The sequence below is a fragment of the Marmota flaviventris genome, chromosome 7 (genome assembly GCF_047511675.1).
Source record: "Marmota flaviventris isolate mMarFla1 chromosome 7, mMarFla1.hap1, whole genome shotgun sequence".
Lineage (NCBI taxonomy): Eukaryota > Metazoa > Chordata > Mammalia > Rodentia > Sciuridae > Marmota > Marmota flaviventris.
In genome coordinates, this window is record NC_092504.1 from 6,106,174 (window position 1) to 6,122,256 (window position 16,083).

General features: G+C 56.7%; 1 protein-coding gene across 1 annotated transcript; it reads right to left on the reverse strand.

The window, feature by feature from the left end:
* Positions 1 to 1,548: 1,548 nt before the first annotated feature.
* Msx1 (msh homeobox 1) lies at positions 1,549 to 5,706 on the reverse strand. Its single transcript, XM_027944316.3, has 2 exons — positions 5,017 to 5,706; positions 1,549 to 2,728 (listed from the first exon to the last, which is right to left on the reverse strand). The coding sequence occupies exons 1-2, from the start codon at positions 5,483 to 5,485 to the stop codon at positions 2,286 to 2,288; spliced, it is 912 nt and encodes a 303-aa protein (XP_027800117.1). The 5' UTR covers positions 5,486 to 5,706; the 3' UTR covers positions 1,549 to 2,285.
* Between the last annotated feature and the right edge of the window lie 10,377 nt (positions 5,707 to 16,083).

The window sequence follows — 16,083 nt, forward strand, 5'->3', positions numbered from 1 at the left end:
GAGGCTGAACGCCAAGGCCCAGGGTCTCCCCCACTGTCTGCTATGGTGGAACTGAGCTCCACAGCAAGCCATCTTCCTCCCCTCGGAGAGGCTGCTGCCACAAGCTCAGACCCAGCAACAAGGGCCCAACGGCAGGGAACCCCTGAACTTGTCTAGAGACAGGGTAGAGCCCACACACGCTGAAGGGCAACACCGGGCACTCCTGAATTCCAGGCCAACCTTGTTCCCCTGGGGCTAGAAAAGCACATTGTGCCCTAGACTCCATTTTTACTCTTTCTCTATTACAGGCATGTGCCACCATACCCAGCTTCTATCTGTAGAAATGATGGCCCCTAGCCGGGCGCCGTGGCACATGCCTGTAATCCCAGTGGCTGGGGAGGCTGAGGCAGGAAGATCATGAGTTCAAAGCCAGCCTCAGAAAAAGCAAGGTTGCTAAGTAACTCAGTGAGACCCTGTCTCTAAATAAAATACAAAATAGGGCTGGGGATGTGCTCAGTGGTCAAGTGCCCCAGAATTCAATCCCCAGTGCCAAAAAGAAAAGAAATGATGACCCCTTTCTAAGTCCAGGTACTGGGTTCCTAGTTACCCTTGGCCTACTGGAGGACCCTCTTAGTGGCTGAGGCAGAGGTTGTCCCGGGCTTCCTGCGTGAAGTTTTGGGCATGAGGCCACCACAAAGTAGTTTGCGGAAAAGGGAGTGAACAAATTTGGTGAGAATTTATCAGGTGACCTCCAACAGGAAAGAGACTATTAAGTGTGGGGAACTTAATAGACTATTTATTAAAGGGTCATTTTCTGTCTTCAACATCCTTGCTGAATTCTTCCCAGAAGGCTAAACTTGGCACTTATGCATAAATATTCACCTTTGGAAGCCTGAACTTGACTTACTGCAGAGAAGAAAAAACAAATTTGTGACTGTTGGGAAGCCAAGGCTCACAAAGCAGTAACCAAGGTGAGACGTGTGGTGGCCTTGGGTTTTCTTTGAAGTTTGACGCAGTTGTGTTGTGTGTGTGTTTGTGAGTTGTAAGGGGTCGTGACAGGGGTGCAAAGGCACTCACATTCTGGCAGCTCAAAATTGGTTCCACAATCTACACAGTCAGTCATTCAGAGAAGCAAAGCAATTGCTTCCACCCCCCCACACCCACCCTCCTGTGGGAAAAACAGGTTTGTGGGGGGTGGGAATTGTCTGGATTAGCTGTCTACAGTCATCAAACCATTTGAGCGATTCACTTTGTTTTCACAGACAGGTTAAAAGGGGAGGAAAAAAGAAAGAGTCGGTTATGGGTCGCCTGAGCAAGTGTCGATTTCAGCTTAAAGTGAATTGGAAAATTGAGCCTAATTATCCTAGGTAATTGCTTCAATTCTCCACTTGACTTTGCTAATGCAGATCTGTCCTGTGTGTTCCAGAGATACCCCCCCATCTCTGCAGATCCTGTTGTTGCCTTTGAAAGTTGCTGGTATAAAACTATCATCAAACTGAAAGGCAATTGTTGTGTGTGAAAAGACAAGAAGTAATATTAAAATACAGGACTAAAATAGCAAACAGATAATTTCTTGTAGCTTAAAATTAATTTATTTAACAAATATAGCTATAATATAAATGATAATAAAATTTCAAATATACAGTATATTACATAGTACACAGACTCCCTTCCAAAGGGAGGCTTAAGAGCCACGAGAATGAACTGTTAAATAGAAACAGATTTTTTTTTAAAATTTTACAATATTTTTCTGGCACTGGTAAGAGAAGTCCCTTCAACCTACCTTTGCAACGCATCTGTATGCCCTGCCCCCAAAGCAATGTTTGGCTGCTGAAGCTCTTAAGATTTCCAATGGAAGGAACCGGGGTCCATCTCCCCGGGAGGCTCTTCTCTCTTTCAAACTGTTCTCATTTTGAATCCTCAACACTAATTTCTCTGTGCTTTTCCTGCCTGATGTCAGGGCAGGAAGTAGCTCTGCAGGAGTCACAACCTCTGCTTCTCAGTCTGTTGGGGACACTGGGCACATCTCGCAGCCTCTCCAGCCTTAGTTTCCCCACCTGTAACTCCAAGGTGAAGATCTAGATTCTGGAAGAGAACGAAGGACCCTTCCAGCCACTTTTTCCGAGGGGATCAGACATGAATGAGAGTGAACTCAGGGAGAAACCAGGGGAAATGGGAGCAGCGTGGGGAGTAAAGGGAAGGGGCAGGTGGTGCAGAACAGGGGAGCCCCACCCCGGGACTCCTGCTGCTGTAGAAGACGGGCTGGAGGGATCAGCTGGTACACAGGTGAGCCACCCTGGGGCCACCTATGTCAGGTGGTACATGCTGTAGCCCACGTGAGCCGTGTAGAGTCCCACAGGTGCCACCGGCAGCGCAGCACGCTGGAAGGGGCCAGAGGCACTGTAGAGTGAGGCACCCGCCGCGGCGGCCACTGCGGCAGGACCGCCCAGAGGGAAAGAGAGGCCGAAGGCGGCGGGCGGCAGCATGGGTTTGGCCGCCATTTTCAGCTTCTCCAGCTCTGCTTCCTGCAGTCTCTTGGCCTTGGCGCGGCGGTTCTGGAACCAGATCTTCACCTGCGTCTCGGTGAGGCTGAGCGAGCTGGAGAACTCGGCGCGCTCGGCGATGGACAGGTACTGCTTCTGGCGGAACTTGCGCTCGAGCGCCAGCAGCTGCGCGGTGGTGAAGGGCGTCCGCGGCTTGCGGTTGGTCTTGTGCTTTCGCAGGGTGCAGGCCGGTGGGCTCAGCCGCCCTAGGGTGCCGTGGGAAAAACAGGCAGGGGGTTAAAACAGCGGCGCTGGAGCAGGATCAGCCCATAAAGTAGTAATAATTGTCAATACCCAGGTTAGCTACTGCTTTTCGCCACGTGCCTTGGTGCTGGGCCCTAGGGGAGGTACTTGAAAATGCTTCCTCAGAAGCCCACTGCAACCCCGCAAGGAAGCTCTTGTCTACTTTGTGCAAATTAGTAAACTAAGATTCTAGATGAAAGAAACTCACATTCATGGCGATGCCCACGACGTTCAAGGCCAGAACAGAGCTGGGCACCTTTATGCTCAAAGGCAGCTTAGGAAGCAGTTCTCAGCAGGGCCTCCTCCCACGCCAAGCACAGAAGGAAGGAGGTATTAATACAGAGGATGGCATGTGCAGAAAGAGGCCCATAAGCAGCCCAAGGTCACATTGAGTTTCATGCTTGGCCAAGCATTTATCTGTGTCTACCAAGCGCTCAGCTTTGGGCTAGGCCGCAGTGTGGCATAGAACCCGTGTCTCCAAATCCCACTGTCCCTGGAACAGCAGGTTCCTACAGGGCTTCACGGACAGGACTCCACAAACCAAAGGTGGAGAATCCTGGCCATCACAGAGGTCACACTTGGCCACTTAAGTATGTAAAGAGCCACTTGGGGCAGTGAAGAAGCCTCTTCATATCAACCGGGTTCCTCCAGACTGTCTCAGTTTTCTCTTGGGCCTCTCCCTCTCACCTGTGGGGCCTTTGCCCTGGGCCTCACTTAAACTATAGGATAGAGGTAGGTGGGGACACAGCTTGTGACTCAGTTTGCAAAGACCAATGGTGCCCAACTCTCCTTTTGGTTTTCAAATACACCTCGAGGATGAGCAGAGAGGCACAGCCAGACCCAGGTCAGGCGCTGGGCTGCTGTGTGCACCCGGCCCTGCTACAGCACTCACTACCGCCTTAGAAAACACACAACCAATTACTCCCAGGAAAATGGGAATCGCCTTGACTTTGGGGTTCCAGGATCCAAGGCCCTAAGCCAAGTTCTCAAGTCCTGGGAAGGATGCTTTTCCTCCACAGCAGGATTTCCTCACGGAAAAATGAATCAAAATTGAGGATGTTTTACCATGCGGGTTTTGCCCAACTACGCATTGTTTTCGTGCTTTAAAAAATAAAAACACCCAAAACAAAACGATCCTTTGGGTTCTCCAGCCACTAGGATGTGAGTCAAACGAAATCCTGGGTTAACATCCCCCCTCTTCCCCGTTGGAGGCCTCTGCGGGAAGCAGTTGGCCCGGGGCTCGCTTTCCGCTGGGCTGAGGGAGAGGCGGGCGCCTAGGGAAACTAAGTCTCTTCAGCAGCGACAGCCCAGCACTAGGCCACCTTCTCTGGCCACTAGGCCCAGGGAGGGGCTGGCTTTTCAAAGACGTTTAATCCCCAGATAAAAATCATTCCTCAGCATCACGCCATTGAATTCGTGCTGCTATTATGCCGCGCAAAATAATCGGAGGAAACGAGGAAAACTTGGGAATTTCCCGTGCTCCTGAAATATCTCCGAGACTGTTCGCTGGGCAAAGCCAGGGGCCCGCGAGGCCTTGGAACCACCCGGGAACGCGCCTGGAGCTGCTGGAGTCCGTTTGGATCATCGAGTCCGCGACGTTGGCGAGCGCCAGGCAAGATTAGAGAGGGCTCCGTCCCCAACTGCCTTGGGGCCCCGCCCCCTGCTCGGAAATTTAGTGCCCCCTTCCCCTAAATCGTCCAACAGCCTAAAGCACCAAGTACTGGCTTCAAAATTGATGGGGAGGGCGGAGTTTTGTAAGAACTTCGGCACCTCTCCGCTGGAGGTACCTTCAATGAGAGGGGCAGCAGGCTTCCTCCATGAGAAAGTGAAACTCCGCCCAAGGGTCAGGATGTCCGCGCCACACCGACCCATCCCTTGGGGTCAAGACAAGTATCAGAGTTTCGGGTCAGATGGGACCGCAGGGACTCCCGGGGTCGCTGGCAGTGGCAGGAAAAGAGGGTGCCCGGGTACCAGCGTCCTACAAGTGAACTTCTAAGGCAGCGTCACCGCGCCAAGGCATAGAGCCCTGAAAACGGACCGCGAGCTGGGCCACAGCCAGGTCTCTAACTGGGTGGGGTGGGAAGAGGCTAAAACCCGGCATCTCCGCCAACGCCTGGGCAGCTCGGCCTCCAGGTACCCAGCTGCAGGTACGAGAGGCGCCCGAGACAAGCAGGCGCCGGCGCGCGGCCTGGCGCCCTCGGTCCCACACCCTCCCGCGCCCTCCCTGGCTGCCTGAGTTCTGGCTACTCACTGGCTGGGGGCGGGGAGAAGCGAGGGCTCTGCATCCACTGGGTCCTCTCGGGCTTCTCGGGGCTCTCGGCTTTGACCAGAGCATCCTCTGGCAGCTTGAGGAGTCCTCCCACGGTGAAATGGCCGAGCGGCCGCGGCGAGGAGGGCGCGTCCGGAGCGCCTAGAGACCCGGGCCGGGCACCCAGCGGCTGTACGGAGCCGCCCGCCGCCTGCGCGCCCTCGGAGGCCGCCAGTGCGCTCTCCTTGGCCCCAGGCTTCCTGTGGTCGGCCATGAGTGCCTCCACGCTGAAGGGTAGGAGCGAAGGGGACACTTTGGGCTTGGCCCCCTCCTCATCTGCGCCCATCGCGGCCGCCGTGGCCGCGGCAGCTGTGGGGGCCTGGCCCGCGCCTCCCCCCGCCGGCGTGCCGAAGGCAGAGTCCTCCACTTTGACACTGAGTGGCAAAGAAGTCATATCAGCAGCCGGGGCCATGCAGAGCCGGGCCCGCCCTCCTGCCGTAGCACAAGCCAGCCGCCAGGCATGGGCTTCGGGCGGGCTGGGAGCGCGGCGGGCCTCTGGGAGCGCCCGGGGCCCTAGCCCGGCGGGCCCTCCCGCGCGCGCCTCTCGCCTCCCCCCCAGAGAGCCAGCTCTGGCGCGCTGGGCCTGGCTCCCCGCCGCTGCCGCCGCCGCGCAGGCCGAGTTCCCGGGCGCACTAGCCGGCTCCGGGTCCGGCCGCTGTTCCCCAGAGAACTTGTTAATAAGGCGAGGCCAGCGAGGCGGCGGCCAATCAGCGCGCGAGGGGGCGGGCCCACAGCGACCCATTGGGCCGCGCTCCTGGGGACAGGCCCCTAGGCGCGCCGGCCTGGGGGCGCGCAGGGCTGGGCTCCGCCGGGACCCGAGGGCAAAGGAGGGGAGGGTGCCAGGGAGACTTTCCTCCTCCCCAAAGCCCTAGTGGCATCCGTCCCTCCAGGTGCCCGGGGTCCTTATCTTACTGTGTTCCTGGGGCTTCTCTCTGCCCCCTCTCTCCTGCCCTCCCTTATCGCCGCTGCCCTCTCCTCCCTTTCTCTACTTCCCTTTTTCTCCCCTCTCCCGCTTCTCCGGAGTTCTCGTCAGTCTGTCGCCGCTCCCGTGTCCCTCTCCGCTATCTGCCCGTCCTTTTCTACCACTACAATCTGAGTTCATTTCTTACAAATTCCTTTTTCATTTGAAAAAAAAAAAAAAACAATCGCAGATATTTGTCCAAGTGGAAAGACATTTTAAAAAAAGAGAGACTTCTTTTTAAAAACGCAGTCACGTTGTTCTTTCAAAACTTCACCTCAGGACCAAAGCCGGCCTTCGACTCTACCTAAAAGCTGGGCTACAGTTTGCCAAAGGAAGCCGGTTCCTGGCGGTTCTTGGCTGTAAGAATATACACCATTACTCCTAATCTAGAATCGGTTTTCGTGCATGACGTGTACTTTCCCTGCTCTGAGCATCTCTCCCGAGGGTCACATCTACACCAGCGACCGGCTGCGGGAAGGAGCCACTGGATCCTTTTGAGAGAAATTTATTGAAATAAACCCAGCAGAAACGCCAACAAAACACAGATCTGGCCTTAACATGACCTCAGACCAGGCGTCCGTGGAAACAATAACTCGTCCCTACCTCTGGGTCGCTGATCTCTGAGGGGAGAGGCAAATATGGGGAGGGGGCCAGGAGAAAGAGGACGGTGCCTGGAGGTGGGTCCTTGGTGCTGGGCTTGAGAACTTTTGTTTTGCCAATTTCGGAGGAAACGTGATTTTATTTTTGCTGTTAAAAAAAAAAAAAAAACGAGTTGGGATGTGCTCTTAAAAGTGAGATCTAGGCAAACAGGGGTCGAGGTCCGCGGGTTTTTGTACCATCTCTTTTATGGCCTCTTATCCCCGGGCCCAGGCGGGCGGCTCCCGGGGAGCTAGCGGAGGTGATTGGCGGCTCACCGGGACCGGCCATTGATGACTGCAGGGTTCTAATCTCCAGGAAACACAAGGGGCTGCAGTGGCCATTTAGGGGTAATTATCCGAGCGCAGAGGGACAGTGAATTCCCTCGCCTTTTAACTGGGAGCAATAAAAGCTGTAGATTAGGGGCGTCCAGATTAAGGGAAATGAATTACTAGAGCAGGAGCTTTATTACCCCGACGGCGTCCGGGGTCTGGCAGGAGGGGTCGGGCTGCGGACGCCAGTGAGATCCTCGGCCTCACATCTGCCCACAGGCTCCTGAGATATGTGAAGGCCTGAGGCGGGTTCTGGAATACTTCCCTCCTGGTGAAATTTAGGCTGCCTTCTGAGATTCTTAGGATCCAAAATGCAGTTTAGGCACTGGGCTGGGGCCTTTAGGTCGTGCGGTGGACTGGGGGCCCCCTGGGTTTGCCCGAATATACTTGGGTAGAAGTATTTTAAAGATGAGCGAGTGGAAGCTGAGCACAGATGTGGACCGAACACCTTGCCTGCAGCGCAGCAGGGACGAACTTCGGTCCCTAGCAGTTCTAAGTAAACTGTAGCGGGATCAACAACCCACTCTGCGTCTCAATCTGAACTCGGGTTAAAGAGCTTTGGGGGCAACATTTTAAAAGCGATTAGAATATCTTTCAGGTCCGGGGCCTCGTCCCCCAACTCAAAATGTTTGACTCCCAGTTAGTTCACTTTAAGAATGATATACTTAAAAACTTTTCCCGGAATAATGCACATCAGCAAGAACACAGTACACGCAACTGTGCCGACGGCTTCCGGGGCTCTGAACCCACTTGGGCTCCTTTAGGGCCCAGGGGGCTCGAACCTGAGAGTGAGCACAGGGCTCAGAATGACCGGGATCCCGAGGAACTCCCGGCGGTCGCGGGTGACCAGAGCAGCGAGGCCGGCCGCGGCCGGCCAAGGGGGAGGCGAGTGGCCTGAGAAGGGCCGCATCGCTAATTGTGGGGATAAACAATCTGTCACGATCCTTCAGCGCGCCTAATAGGCAGACGAGGATGTTGTTTTTAGGCGCCAGCGGCGGCCGGATCAAAGGCTGCAGCCGGCGCAGGGGCCCTTGAAGTCGCGCCCCCGCCTCCAGGGAGCAAAGAGCCTGTGCCCGCAGCCTGGGGCTCTGCAGCCCGCCGCTCGGGTCCCGAGCTCAGTCCCGAACCCCAGCGCATCTTCTTTTTAGGTTCCCTGTGCATTCGTGTCCGCGGTCGCTGGAGCGGCGGGTTAGCCGAGTGCAGGCGTCGCGAGGCCGGGGAGCGCGTCTGCCGAGGGAAGGGGCACACTCCACGGCGAGGCACAATAGCGCAAGACTCTTGCACGTAGCTGCCACTGGACTGCGGAGGAAAGATGCCCGCGCGCCCTCAGACTCGGAGCAGGGAGTTAGAGAAAAGAAAGAAAATCGGCGAGTTGTCGGTTCCCGCCAGAGGAAAGGCTCGAGTTTGGGAGCAGAGAGAGGGAGCATTCTTTGAGTTCATTTTTTGTCTGGGCCTTTACTGATTTCCCGGTTGGTGGGTTCAGCGAGCTGACAGGCCGGGGGGCTGTGCCTGTTATCTCGCCGCCAGCACTAACCCGAGGCGCTTCTACCCCGGCATTTCTTGGGGCGGCCGCTGCAGCCGAGAAAGCCCGGCTGTAATTCATGCCTGGCAAGAGCAGGGCTGGCCCGCAGCAGATAAAGCTCAGGACTGGCGCTCCGTGTGCATCCTCGCGCTCCCCTCCCCTCCCCCTCGCTCTGTCGCCCCTCGTCCTCTGGCAACCTAAGCCCCCCCCCCCAACAAAGCACCTCTGGAATTCGGAACCTAAAGACAGTTTGTCCCGCGTCCACTTTCTAAGCAGCTAAACTGGTTGTGCCCCACCACCGCCGCTTGTCTTACGGGGGTGTGCAACGGCGGGGGCAGAATAATGTTGTTCCTAGACATTGTTACCCCATGGGCAAAGATTAACTTTTAGAAGGACCTTCATCTGACGGCTGTCACTCGCTAAGTATTGTCCTACGAACTGGAAGGGCCTGCAGGCTGGCCCATCACTTCTGCGAGGTTGTTGTCGCCTCCGTCGTTTTTTTTTTTTTAATGCCCCCTTCCCCCCTTTCCACTGCATTTTGTGGCCTCGGCCCAGGAATCCCGCGTGCATTTTTTAAAATGTGTAGCTCAGTGGGATCCCCCGGCAATTAGCGAGCCCCAAACAGTCCTCTTTAATAGAATGAATGTGCTATGAAAACCGATTACCCGGAACGATTTATTTTGGTGGGAATTCACCAATCGCCAGGAGGGCGGCCGAGGGGGAGAAAGAAAAGGTATTTTGTCCCGGGGTGGGGGTGGGGGTTGACGGCCGGCAGACAGCGTCGTCAGAGGATCTTCTAACCTGCCGAGGGGCCCTCCCGACCTCACCATCTCATCTTTTGGCCTCTGTCGCCTGGGAGTGAGGCGCTGGGAATCGTGTTTTAAAAACTCTGCGCGAGTTGCTCACTCCAGGAGGATTACACTGCTCTTCAGAGAAAAAGCCCCCAAAGAGCAGGCGGAATCTTCAGCAGATCACAGATTCGGCGACCCGGGTGGAACTTGTGCCTTTGAAGAGTTTAGGTACCTTTCCTCAACATGACGGCAAAATAAAACTACTCATAAAAACTGTTTTCTCCTCGAAAATTCCTCCGCTGAGCCGGCCCCACTAGTGCGGAGGGACTAACAGCCCGAGCGCGGTGGGTTTCGACTGCAGGGCTTCGGCCCCTTTCCCCACCCCCCACTGGCCTCCTTCCCCCCTCTCAGGCCGGCCTTCCTGGTGCCTTTAAATTCTGGAGGGGGCGAGGGGGCCAGGATCCGCGGAAGAGAGAACCCCCTTTCAAATGGCCCAAATTAATGTGATCGCGACATGAGGGTGCACTTGGGGAAGATGAAAGTGGAGGCCGGCCGGCTCCTCTTAGAGCTCTATAATTATAGATAATATATCCCATTTCAAAGCAATTAGACCAATCAGGCGTAACGAAGCACTTTGCTGCCGACGAATAACAAAGACGCAGGGTTATTTAAGCCTGGAGATGTCAGGCGGACCCCCAGGCTCCGGCCGGCCAAACGTCTTCCATCCTGGCTCCGCCACCCCCAGCGGAGGAAGGCTCCTCGGCTTCCCCCAGGCTCTGCCCGGCCCGCTGAGGGCCCCATCTCAATTCCAGCCAGGGCCTGGGAGGGCAGGGGGATGGAGGGAATGGGAGAAAGAACTGGCTTAAGGAGTTGAGTGTCAGGCCTGCCCGAGGTTTCACAAATTGTATCTGATTCAATCCTCTCTACTCTGGGAGAAAAAGTATTAATATTGGCCACCCCCAACCCCATGGAAGAACAAAATCGCAGGGGTTAGCATCTTGTTCAGGGTCACACCACTAGTTAGTGGTGGTTGGCAGGGGTGGGTCTGAACCACCAAATCCACTCTTTCAGCACCTAGAAGCAGTCTCAAAAATCCAAGAGCATTAAAGTACAGCGATGCTTGCAGCATTTGGTGGAACAGCTCCCAGCCACACCCCCCAATCCAGGAACTAGATCTTGGGTCCAATTTACTACCCCTTCTCCTGCTCTCCCTCCCCCTCCATCCCCTGGCTGAGATCTCTGAAGGATGTGGAGTTTTTTTCCCCCATGAATTTACCAAATGTCTAGTGTATCAGGTCTGAGAAGAAAACAGGCCAGGACTCTAAGCTGCAGGACTAGTGAGGGCCTTAGTTTGTGGGCTTTAAAGTGCACAGAGATGGGCAGAAGAGTGACGGAGAAACTCAGGAGGCAGAGAGGCTGGGTAGAGGCCCAGAGCACAGGAGCCCTAGGTACAGCCTACTGAGAACCAAGGCCCCAGGCTCAGAGCTGGTGAGTCCTAAGTGTTGGAAGCCCAGGAGGGGGTGCCCAGAAGGCCAGAGTCAAAGCTGGAAAACGGGGGACTCAAGGGGAGCCCAGCAAGAGTGTCCCCCGGAAGTGGGGATCCACCCCACTGTCAGGGGCGGGGGCAGCTGGACTGCAGGGACCCACTGGGCAGAGCAGGGCATGGGGAGGCCCCCTGGACCACGGGGACTTCCTCCCCACTCCCTTATTCCACCCCGTGGGTTCAGGCTTTCCACATTCCTCTCCTATCTGTCCACACCGGATTCTGAGGCCCAGTCTCTAGTGGGTCTCTGTGTCTGAGCTGGCCTCTTGGTCTCTGCGGATGGATCTCCCCACAGCCAGGACACCCCATCTCTCTGCACTCTGTGAGTACTTCTGTCTCCGTGGTTACCGTTTCTCTTTCCCTCCCTGCCTTTCAGTCACTTCCCCCAAATCTCCTGCCTCCTGCCCTCAGCTCTCCTGGCCCCGTGATTCAGTCTGAATCACTCCTTCAAGTCACTCAGAAGCTAATGTGACTTCCTCCGGCGCCCCACAGCAGCCAGCAGGCACACCTTCAGGAGCGGCAGGAAGTGCCCCTCCCGCGGGTCCTGCCACTCCAGTCCTGCTGGGGCCTCCAGCTAGTAATTTCTCTCTGGAGCCTCCGTTCCCAGGTTACCGACTGGCCTGGGAGCGCACCATGGGCCTTCCCTGGTTCTCTGGTGTTCTCATGGGGGCCCAGAAGGCAAAGGCTGCAGGAGGCCTGGCAGATCTAGGAGGTGACAGCTTAGTCCTTCACCCCCACTGGTCTAGAACTCCAGGGTGGAAATAGCTAGTGAAGATGGAACATTCTGGAGGGGGCTAGGGTGTCCAGACTGACTGGGACAGCAAGCAATGCACTTTTCTGGAGAGAAGTCCAAGCTCAAGTCGGGTAGGCGGGCCCCAGTCAGGTCCCCTGTGTCGACTCACTCCCCCTCTCCAGGGCCCCTGCTGCCAGAGTCTCCACCCTCTTGCACTTAACCCCCAGGCCTCAGAGTGTCCAGGAAAGAGGGCAACCAGCCTCCACCCTGCACCCCGCTCCTGTGGGCCTTTGCATTCGCCAAACCGATTTTGCTCACCCTGGATCACAGAGCAGAGGAGCTCAAAGAAGTGAAGAGGGGTGTGCACACCAGGGCTTCCTGATTCCACAGCAGTGCCTCAGGTGGGCACCCACTTTCCGGTGAGAAGAGTGACACTCCAAGAGTTGAAGCAGCACTCCCCTGCACAGCTGGCCTGGGGACACCAGGACTGGCAGTGCCAGGGCAGTCCCCACTGCAGCTCGCTGTGATAAGGCTCCAGCTTTCCCGCCTGGCCTCTGTCTGGGGAGGGCGGCAAAGCCTCCAGCTTGGGTTCAGTTCCCTGCAAGGGTGAGCAGGTTTGGCTCTGGAAGGTGGAGGCTGCTGGAACTGCCCCAGTCCTGCAGGACCCAGTGTGAACAGAAGTGGGGCCGGTGGTGGTGATGTGACTCTCTGCAGAGCCCTGCTAGGACTGGGCTCTGCCACGGCCTCAGAGCATGGGACATGGGCAAATGACTGCCCCTGCGGACTTCAGTGGGTGTGATGGGCAGCTGCTCCTCTGTCCTCCTCCCTGTGAGAGGAGGGACTGAGCCTCAGAGACCAGGAGGAGGAGGAACCCAACACTAGGAGTAAGAATAGCGTTTCTTAGAAGTCAATGAGCAACGCCCTTGAACATGCACTTTGGCCAAGGGTGCTTCTGAGTGCTTAATAAGATTTAGCTTAGTCTTCACAGTGACTCTTTATCCCTAGTCAACACCTGGGAGCAGCTTACACTAGCAAAAGCACACAAAGTCAGTGTCCTAGGAAGTCTCCCGGCACCCAGGGCTTCTCAGGGTGCACCACTCATGAACGACCCCTACTGAGGACTCCCTGATGCGGCACAGGCACAGGCACAGCCTGGGGGACTGGTGCTTGTGGCTGCCCCAGCTCTGATCTCTGCAAGGTGGGGGCTGCAGCTGCACTGGTCCCTGACAGAGGTGGCTCCCCAGAGCCTGTGTGGGCCCCGAGATGGGAACAGAGCTCGGCCTCGAGAGGGGCCACCAGAGGGACGTGTATGGATGACCACCAGGCAACACCTAACCTTCGCCCCTGCTAGGCCTGACCCCGAACACCCCCTACCTGGCCAACTGCTCTGGGGTGAGGGTCAATGCCAGAGCTTGAGGTCAAGTGTGAGAATGGTCCACCCAAGTTCTGATCAAACACTCCTTCAGAGCATCTTTAAAAGCAACCTAGAGCCACGGTCCGTGGATCACTCTGCAGTGCTGTTTTAGTTCTCTTCTAGACCTGAGGATAGATCCAGCTTCCTGTTCTGCACAGATAAGCCATGGCCCAGAGTGGTCAGACAGATGCCCCTAGTCACTCAGAAAGGTCTGTGTAGCCTCCAGGCCAGTGGCTGTCTCTGCCTCGGGGTCCTGCCTCACCCTGGGGCACTTCTCTGGGCGGCTCAATTCCTGGTGTGGGTGGCATGGAGGCAGGCTGGGGGAGGCCCGGCCTCCAGAGAAGGCAGGGGAGAGGGAGTTGTCCTGGTAGCTCCCTCCCACTGCCCCAGCAGGGAGGAAGGAGCAGATCCCCACAGGGCCCTCCCTGTTCTGGGGTGCTCCCAGCCCCCTTTGGCTTCTCCTGACTTGCCAGGGCTGCAGGAGAGCCCCACCTGAAGGGGACCCACTCCATCTCCAGGGAGACCCCCTATCTGATCAAATGGTGGGCTCCTGGCCACAGTCCAATTAAGTGAAAATAGATCTGGCCTTATCAGGTTCAGGCATAGTCCCTGGGGTGGTCCCGCAGTGGCCCTGGAGGGTCCCTGTCTGTTTGATTTTCCTGCTCAGACACACTTGTTTAAACAGACCCCCGGGGCCTTCAGTAACCTGAGCCGCCTGCAGCATGATTGCCAGGTAGGGAGGCCAGTTCAGATGCTGGTTGGGGGGGGGGGCGTGTGGAAGAGAAGGGAAAGGGTCCTGGGGAGAGCAGGGCCAGCCCCCTTTAGAATGCCTGCCCCAGATTCCCTGGAGTGTTGTGCAGTAGGTTCGAATCCGAGCTCTGCCCCTTCAGCTCTGTGGCCACTGAGAAGTTACTGAGCCTCTCTGGGCCTCCATTTCTCATCATGGTGAGGATTAAATGAGAAAGAACACCTTTAAAGTTCCTGGAGTGGTTTGACCCAGCACAAGGGCTCTGTGATGGAGAGTCGGGTGCCCTGAGCTTCTGCATTTCTCAGCAGCCCCTGTGAGGTGAGTGTCCTGCTCCCACACCCTGTGGATGGCTCCCAGGAAGGTCAGCAGCTGTGCACAGCCGAACTCCCCTCCCCATCCCTAAGTCCTGGCCAGAGTCTGCAGGCCCTGCGTGCCCTGTGCTCCCTTCCCCACGTCCTGTCCTTGGCTCCCATCCTCCCCTCTCCACCAAGTGAGGCCCCCTAACAGCCAACTGGGCTCCTTGCAGTTGCCCAAACGTGCCAGATGCCCTCTTGCCTCAGGGCACCTGTGCTGTCTGTTCCTGCTGCTTGAATGCCATTCCCTCTGTGGTCCTCGTAACCCCTGCTGTCCCTCCGGGGTCTCTGCATGGATGCTACCTTCTCAGAGAAAGCGACTCTGACTTTCTGGAACACCCCCACCCCTCCCTCCATCCCGCTTGACCCTTCCTCAAGGTGTGCATTGTACCCAACATTTCTTCATCTCAGTTTATTCTCTTCCTGCTTTGGAACCGCAGCCCTGTGAGCGCAGGTGTTCTGTTGGCTGATGACGGTCCACCCAGTACCTGCAGCACATAACAGATGCTCAGGAAATATTTTTGAACGGCCAAGTGAATCACAAACCCACAGAGACCCTGGGAAATCACCGATTCTGTCTCTTTTCTCCTCCTGTACTGGGGCCTGTTCAGTCTGCCCACGGTTCCAACGAGGAGCGGGGCATGCTTGGGCAGTGCCCAGCCCAGAGGAAGCCTGCAGGGAGTGTTTTTTTTCTGACCAAAAGAGGACAGTGGGTTTTCCAGAAAATTCTCCTCTTTGAGAGAAGCAATTCCACGAAAAAGTCTCGGGCCCAGGTTTGCAGAGGACACCTGGAAGGACAGCCACCTCCACCCAACCCCCCCCCCCCCCCCCCCCCGTCCACGCCTGGAGTGACGCTCGGGATGAACCAGGAGGTGTCTGGTCTTTTTGCAGGTGGAAGGACAAGGCCCAGAGAGGTCAAGATGCCACCTGAAGGTAACACCGCTGAGAAGCTCCTTCACGTCCAGGAGATCTCTCAGCCCTGCTCTAAGTCCCACCCAGGGGCTGGCAGCCGTGGCTGACCCTGCCCCAGTGGCTATTTAGGAAAGCAGGTGTGGGGAGGGTGGCCCCTTAGCAGGGGTGGGGGCCAGGGGGTTTCCCCAAGGAGGACGCTGAGGAGGGCAGCCTGGGAAGTGGACCAGGAAGACGGGAGAGGGTTTGCACAGTGAGGCGGGGAGGACAAGGCAGCCAGCTGGGGACAGCCTGAGCAGGGCCGGCTCCAGCAACCACCCTGGCTCCTGGCATTCCCAGACCTCCGGCCTCCGGGAGAGGAGGGCAGGGGCGGGGCAGATGCGGCCTGTGACAGTCAATACAGCTGCCTCCCGGGCCTTCCGCTCCTGGGTTCACATCCCTTTCAGCAGGGAGGAAGGAGCAGACCCCCGCTGGGCCCTCCCGCCCCTCCTTCCCCGCTGGCAGGAGTGTTGGCTCCTCTCTCTGAGGGCAGAGAGCAAAGCCCCCCTAGAGAATCCTTGGGGAAGGCAGTGGTGTTTGCAGGCTGCCTGCTGCCTGGGGTGAGTGGGGTGTGGGGGAGTCTACATCTTCTGTTTTGTTTCTGCCATGCTGGGGCGGAACCTGGGCCTTCTGCAGGTAGACCAGCACTCCACCGCTGAGCCACACCCCAGCCAGGGCTCATTGGAAGCAGCTTTGGACCACCAGACTGTCCTCTCCTGGTACACAGAAGGCAGTGAGCACAGGAGGAGAGGTGAAGCTGGCTCTGGGGGAAGCCCTCACTGATCTTCTGATGAGTGCATCAGTGACTTATTAACCCATTGCACAGATGAGCAGACTGAGGCCAGGATTGGCTTCATGGGCTGTGTTTGTCTGACACATGGAGATTAAGGGTACAATACCACCAGCAAACTCACCAAGGACCTTCTATGTGCACACTCTTCACACACGTCACTGGCCTCACAGGTGTATGACATGGTCTCCATCGGACAGGTGGAGAGAATGAAGAGGTCATTCTGGGGGAAAGACTGT

Coding starts and splice junctions, on each gene's coding strand:
- Msx1 (XM_027944316.3), bottom strand. CDS start 5,485: ATGGCCCCGGCTGCTGATATGACTTCTTTGCCACTCAGTGTCAAAGTG. Junction 2,729..5,016: donor CTTCTCCCCGCCCCCAGCCA/GTGAGTAGCCAG, acceptor ACGGCACCCTAG/GGCGGCTGAGCCCACCGGCC.